At 43.4% G+C, this 7541-nt stretch overlaps 1 protein-coding gene across 1 annotated transcript in view; it reads left to right on the top strand.

Moving 5' to 3' along the window:
- The first annotated feature begins 684 nt into the window (after positions 1-684).
- Positions 685-7541, top strand: part of LOC135115725 (transportin-1-like) — a 37006-nt gene continuing 30149 nt past the window's right edge. The window contains 7 exon segments of the mRNA XM_064032659.1: positions 685-843; positions 2291-2366; positions 3246-3340; positions 5278-5391; positions 5393-5431; positions 6708-6716; positions 7217-7347. Coding sequence (XP_063888729.1) covers positions 745-843; positions 2291-2366; positions 3246-3340; positions 5278-5391; positions 5393-5431; positions 6708-6716; positions 7217-7347 — 563 coding nt within the window. The 5' untranslated portion in view covers positions 685-744.

Raw genomic sequence — 7541 nt, 5'->3', positions numbered from 1 at the left:
TGTACAGTAGTCCCCAACTGACTTAAATTATGGGCCCACGTGGAATAGTTAGGCTTAAAAATGCGTCCTTCTCCTCAGGGGTATTAGATTTCCAGGCTGAGGAAGAGGAAACTACTCGCTCGACTTCATTACGAGGCAACAACTCCCGCCCCTTATGTTTGCAGGAGTCATGTTATTATTATGTTTTATTGCGTATTTATTCATAGCGGTAATTATTTTAATGGTCCTGTACACCTGTTTGTTTACACTCGGGCACAATGAAGCAACATTTTAGGATACAAAGCGCCTTGCTATTGGTCCAAAGGAGAATGTGCGTGTTCGAAGCGTCCAATGAGGAGGCGTGTGAGCAACTTTCCCTTCTAGTCAATTGCGAACCCGATGAAGGTCGCAGGCTTCCGTATTTCATCGATTTTCACGTTAAACATCTCCCAAAAATAAGTAAACATAAGATTATACAATGAATACCAAAGATTTGTTGCTTTTTTGTGTCAATTTTATAATTTAAAGCAGTTTATATTTATTTAAACCTTTATTCTACTTGGTGTCAATGGACTATTTTCTCTTAGAACCCATTAATAAAATAAGAAATATTGAAATAGTAAATGCAATATTGAAAAAAATATGATTTGTGAGGTTAGTGGGGAGGTTTGGCAAGGTTTTGGTATATATTAAGCTTTGTTCTACTTGGGGAGAGTGGACGGTGGCGCCATTTCTCCCTCAGTCCCTCCTCACCGGCGCATAAACATGGGGTGGAATCCTGACAGAGACGCGTTATCACAGATTTTAGGATTACTACGCGAGTCACAATCTCCGGACACAGTAGTGCAACAATCCGTGCAGCAGGTAGATTAATATTAACGTGGAAAAGAGCTAAAAAGTGACCCGGGGGAGAGTGAAAGGGGAGGAAGATGAGAGCGGCTGGTGAGAGAGAGAGAAGGGAGGTGTTCAGGTCACTTCGTGTGTATTGATTTTTTGTTCATTTTTCTCCATCCTCGTTGGTGGTGTGTTGGAGCGAAGCCTCGTTAATACTGTGGTGGTGTGGTGGTGGTTGTGGCGTTGTGGCGGAGTGGTGTGTGGAGGTGTAGTGTGGTGTGAGGGCGGAGATGAGGCGGGGTGAGGGCAGGGGGAGAAAGGGAGGGATGGCCGCCTGTTATATACGCATGGGGATGGCTTTTTTTGTTATTATTATTATTATTATTATTATTATTATCATTATTTTTATTTTTATCTGCCATAGTTATTTTAGTGTAGTGTTATGGTAGTTATTCAGGTTATGTCTTTTTTCGCGACTAATTTACTAGGCAGCGGTACCGATTGTGTTTTCTATTATTATTATTATTATTATTATTGAGCATTGGTAGTTTTAAGGTGTACGTAGTGTGTAGAGTGTGGGTGGTGATGCTGTGCTAACCTTTATTACTACTAATCATCTGGGCTTTCTTCACCGCAGTATTTTTCATTTCCCATCCAGATTTCTACGGGAGCCCTCAGGTGCATGTAAAACTGCCATGTGGAGTGGGGAGAAAAGTGAGCTTAATTTTTCAAAGAATACAGGAGATGACAGTCACAGGGCAAAAAGGAGCAGCAGCCAGCAAGATTTGGACATTTGCTGCTCAGTGTCTTGAAACTAGAATGCTCTGTATTCTTTAAAAAATATTCTTGTTTCCTGTCATTATAGTTTTATAGTTCACCTAAGGCTTCTGTGGAAATCAGCAGGAGAAATAATACTGGGAAAGGAGCCGAGATTGCCGATTAATGGTTTAGTGATGGATACATAGGTTATTTCCTATTATTGCTGACTAACATGTTAACCTTACCTAGCAGTGTTGCGAGGATGTAGTTTGGAAAGAGGTTACCGAGCGTCCAGAGTGGGTGTGGGGTGCGGGTGTGTGGGTGCGCGTGCGAGGGCTACCCGAGGGTCAGCGGCTTGGGTGTGTGGGTGTTTGAGGAAGCTTGGTAACATGGGGTTGGTGTGCAAGGGTGGTGACTTGGGCCTGATTGTGTGTGTTGAAAGTGCAGAATTGTGCTTTTGTAAAATGTACAGAAGCATATATGAGATGGGGTATGATTGTGTGGAGAAAGGGAGAGAATTGTTTTGGCTGTGTGAAAGATTGCAAATGTGCACTTTTGTGTGTGTGTGTGTGTGTGTGTGTGCGTGCGTGTGCGTGTCTGTATGTGTGTGTCTGTGTACGAGGCAGGTGTGTAGGCACTAATCCTGTGTAGGTGTAAGGTGGCTGTCCGGCCGTTCAAGCCATGTAGTACTATGGGACTTTTTTTTTTCTTTTTTCAGAAACTAGAAGAGCTCAACAAATTCACAGACTTCAACAAATACCTAATATTTGTCCTCACAAAGCTAACTACTGAAGGTAAATATGTAGGCAGTTAAGTACCTCCTGTTCGTACGTATGTATATGTGTGTATGTGTGTGTGCTCTACTCGGCGAGGGGCCCCGCGTCAGGTGCCCTGTCCTGGGCCTAGCAAGGCAGGGAGTCCCGGGCCTAGGTAGCCGCAGCCGTAGAGGTCAGGTAGCAGCAGCTCAGTGAGGCCTCAGGAAGGAAAGAAGGAAGGAAGGGGCGCACTACAGGGAGGCCGAGGGTCCAACGCCTTGACGCCGATTGCATGGACTGACGCGGTGATGTGTCTCTTGCTTTCGTTCGTCACCATTATTATTATTATTATTATTATTATTATTATTAATTATTATTATTATTATTATTATTGTTATTATTTTTATCCTCCACCACCACCCTGTTCCTGGCTGATTTGTTTTGAGTTGCCACATCCTTATTTATTTTTTCCGCTTCCTCCACACACACACGTGCGTAGCCTTACGTTCACGTAGGTGCGCCGCGATGGAGCTGTGTACGAACACACATGCACGCGCACACTTACTCTCACACACACACACACACACACACACACACACACACACACACACACACACACACACACACACACACACACACATACACACACACACACACATTCACAGTGACACATCTTACAAATCCCCAAGGAGCTTTCATCTACGGAGCCTTATATTTTGTCCAATCCTAACCAGTCACACTTCCCAGAGCACCTCTGGCTTGCTTTATATTATTACTTTGCCACGTTCGTACCGACCACCACAACCACCGTCATCGCCGCCGCCGCTGTGCCGCACGACAGGTTAGTCCCGTCCCCCAGACTCTCAGGCCCGCTGTGCCCCCGCCCCTCACCCGCTGTTTTCCTCTTTACCCCGGCAGATGAGCCCACCAGGTCTCTCAGCGGATTGATTCTCAAGAATAATGTGAAGGCACACTTCCACCAGTTCCCGCCAGATGTCGCCCAATTCATTAAGGTATGTAAGAATTGAGGATGAAACTTTTATTTCCTTGGCTTTGTATTTCCCTCTATAGCTTCCTGTGTGTGTGTGTGTGTGTGTGTGTGTGTGTGTGTGTGTGTGTGCACGGTGTGTGTGTGTGTGTGTGTGTGTGTGTGTGTGTGTGTGTGTGTTTGAGCAATAGGACCTTTTGAGTGTTGAGTGAGACTGCCAGAGTGCATGCCTCTTATCTTATCCTAAAGGGCATTTCCAGCAGGATGTAGCCTTCTTGATAGTGTCCCCACATTCATCTCTTAGTAAGCTCCAACATCATCCTGTCTGTGGGCTGTGCCTCTGACATTTTAAAGTTACATCCATTATGAGTATGTTGTGTATCTATTATTCATTTGTTAATATCAAAATTTGTGTTTTCCTATGAATTTTTACTGTTAGAAATTTACCTGTGTTCTTGGTTTCTCCCTACTGTGTGTTTGTATGTGTGTATTGTTAGTCATCCAGAGGAGGACGGATACAAAGTTTACAAAGAATTACAGCAACAGATCTGTAGAGACTACAAAGTTTACAAAGAATAACAGGAATAAATCCTTAGTAACAGTACAAAAGTCTACAAAGAATAACATCAACAGATCCTTAGGTCCTTCCCAGGGTTTTCATTTATATTCTAATAGCTAGTCATGAAAGAATTAGTACAGCGAATGGTTATATCTAGCTTTTGTGGTGGGGAATTCCCAGGTATTTATAGACTATTCACCACGCATCAGAACATAGCAGGTGTTAACTATAACAATCATAATGTTATGTAACTCAAGGTACACATGCATATTAGTCATCACAGGTTTCAGAATATATCAAGTGTTTATAGATTTCATCATAATGTTATATAACACTTAACACAGGCACTGCTTTTCTCCAGGTGTAAGGTAGAGAAGTCAGTTGTATGTAAGGTTCTCCCCCCAGTAATTAGTGTTCCCTGAAGGCAGGTGTAAGTGGGTGTAGCCTCCTCCCTCAGGCTAAAGACAAATGGCACTGCACCACTGGCCATTGCTAATCTACCTCCCATCTCCCTCCTTCCTTGTCTCTCCCTCCCTCCCTCCCTCCTCCCTCCCCTTCATCTTTGTCTTTCCCTCCCTCCCTCCCTCTTGAACCTCCTCTCTTTACTGTTCCTTCATGATCTTTCTTCCATCCTTCTCTCTCCCTCCTCCCTTTTACCTCCTTTTCCTACTGTCCCTTCTCCATGGTCTCCCATCTCTTTGTCTTTCTCTCTTCTTCCCATCCCCTTCCTCACATTCTCCCTCCTTGTCTTCTACCTCCTCACTCTTCCTCCCACACACTATTATCTTTTATTTCCTCTCCTTTGCTCTTTCTGTGCTGTGAACTTAACTTTCCTTTCCTCCCTCTCTTTATTCTCTTCACTTGCCACAAACTCTTCACCCTTTCATTTTCATTCTTTTCTTGATTTTCCTGTTGTCCTTGTGGCCTTTCCTGTCATTTTGGCTTTTCTTTTTGTCTTTTCTTTGGGTATTTGTCCTCCCCTCCTTTTTTTTACTGGAATTTCCTTATTCTTTCTCTTATATAATTCATACTCTTATCCCTTGCATCCATCTGTCTGCCTGCCTGCCTGTTTCATTTCCATCACAATGCTCTCTCTCCTCTCCTTTCCTCTCCTCTCATACATTTTCCTGTTTTTCTCACCTCTATTTACATGGGTTTCTCTCATCTCCTTTCTCTTCTTCTCATACATTTTTTTCTGTTCTTCACACACTTCTATTTACTTGGCTATCCTCTCACCCTGAACCCTTCTCCCTCTCTCCCTGTCTCCTCCTTGTCTCTGCCTCCTCATACTCTTATCCATTTCCCTGTTTCACCTCTCAATTCACTTGGCTATCTCCTGATCCCCCTCCCCTCTCCCTCTCCCTGTCTCCCTCTACATCCCTACCTCCTCACACCCCTCACAGGCGGAATGTCTGTCAGCGGTGGGGGACCCGTCTCCCCTCATCCGGGCAACTGTGGGGATCCTCATCACCACCACAGCCTCCAAAGGGGAGCTCTCCACCTGGCCTGAGCTCCTGGCCCCGCCTATGTGAGATGCTTGATTCAGCAGACTACAATGTGTGGCGAGGTGAGTGTGTGTGTGTGTGTGTGGTGTGGGTGTGGGTGTGGCTATGGTTGGGTGGGTGTCAGTGTATTTCGTGGTTTGTGTGTGTTTGTCTTCATGTTTGGTCTCTCTCTCTCATCATCTCTCTCCTCTCTCTCTCCTCTCTCCTCTCTCTCTCTCTCTCTCTCCCTCTCTCTCTCTCTCCTCTCTCTCTCTCTCTCTCTCTCTCTCTCTCTCTCTCTCTCTCTCTCTCTCTCTCTCTCATCTGACATTTAGTTTTTTCTTGTTTTTTTTTATGTTCATGTTTGCATTTGTCCTGTTTTGTTCTTCCATTCATTCCAGTCTTTTACAACACAAATATTTCCTTTTTATATACATTTTGATGCGTTTTATATTTCATTTCTTATGTATTTTATTTTTCCTCATATTTAAACGTGCATTCCTTCTCCCTTCCTGTTATTTTTTTTTTCTCTTGCCTCCTTTATTAAATTATGCAGCATTCTTCACAGTTGCCTTATTCTCCTTTGCTTAATTCTTTATTCTTGTTTTTCCTTCCTTCCTTCCTTATGTTGTATATGTGGGGGTAAATTTTCCAGCATCTCCTCCTCCTCCTGCTCCACCATTGCTACCACACCCACCTCCACCATTATTAAAGAGGTGGGGTTAGGCAGCCAGCCCTTGGACTCCACCACTCTCTCTCTCTCTCTCTCTCTCTCTCTCTCTCTCTCTCTCTCTCTCTCTCTCTCTCTCTCTCTCTCTCTCTCTCTCTCTCTCTCTCTCTCTCTCTCTCTCTCTCTCTCTCTCTCTGGTGGTGTTATGTAGCAGCAAGCCATGTGTTAGGAAGATTACAGTAGTGGTAATTAGGGTGTTGTGTTCTGGCCACTGTGTTGTTGGGGTTTATATGAACTGCACCAGTTACACACAGTCATTGTGGTGTTAATCTATCCCCCCCCCAACACCCCAGACCATTTGTCTTCCTGGCTGTATTTCTCTCTCTCTCTCTCTCTCTCTCTCTCTCTCTCTCTCTCTCTCTCTCTCTCTCTCTCTCTCTCTCTCTCTCTCTCTCTCTCTCTCTCTCTCTCTCTCTCTCTCTCTCTCTCTCTCTCTCTCTCTCTCGTTTGTTGTGTTTCTCTACTGTTGTCATAATAACATAAATATCCTGTTTGGTTTATTTTTATTCTCATTGCACTGCTTTCAGAATGTCATGTCTGCTTTATTTTGTTTTATGTTTATTATGTGTTCTATTTGTGTGTGTGTGTGTGTAGTTTGAAGAGGAAGGAAAAGCACAAGTCTTGCAATGCTTTCTTGCTTAATTATTTGGCCTCATAAGATGTACATATTAACTTAATTTCAGACAATTTATCCTTTGGTTATTAGGTTTATTAGCATTATTCTTCAACTTCCCTCTAATTGTTCTGTTTTAAAATTGAAGCACATTATTTCCTTCTTCATTCTTTTGTGGATAATTCTTTCCTGTTTGTCTTTGTCTGTTGTTAGGGTCAGTAACTGAATGAAGTGCTTTTTTTTTTTCACATTGCTTCACTGTTGTGGGTAATTCTTGCCTGTTTCTCTCTCTTTAGGGTTGATAACTGAATGGACCACTTTTTTCCCCCCTTTCTTTCACTCGTAGATAATTCTTGTTTGTCTTCATCTTTGTCTATCTTTAAGGTCAATAACTGAACAAAGATCTATTTTTTCCTTCCTTTGCTTCATTCAGATGTGGATAATTCTTTCCTGTTTGTGTTCGTGTAATTGTCAATCTTTAAGGTTAATAACCTCCTTTGTTTCCTTCCACACAGGGAGCGTTCGGGGCGCTGCAGAAGATATGCGAGGACAGTGCAGAGTTTCTGGAGAAGAGTCCCGACCGCCCCCTTGACACACTCATCCCAAAGTTTCTTCAGTTCTTCAAACACAGTTCATCCAAAATTAGGTAAGTCCTCCTCCACTCTCTTTGTTGCTGCGAGGTGTCTCCCCCCTCCCCCCAAGAAATCAATAAATCAGCTCCTCCCTACTTTCTCTTCTCCCGGTGCTTGTATTTTGATGCTCGGATGTTGGTTTTTATGACCTCTCCTTTTTAAGCACCCAGGGAAGAGGGAGCAAGAATAATAGTATGTTTTTTGTATT

This window comes from Scylla paramamosain, chromosome 29 (genome assembly GCF_035594125.1).
Source record: "Scylla paramamosain isolate STU-SP2022 chromosome 29, ASM3559412v1, whole genome shotgun sequence".
Taxonomy (NCBI): Eukaryota; Metazoa; Arthropoda; class Malacostraca; order Decapoda; family Portunidae; genus Scylla; species Scylla paramamosain.
The sequence above is the reverse complement of the archived record's forward strand: the minus strand, read 5'-3'. Positions and strand labels throughout refer to the sequence as shown.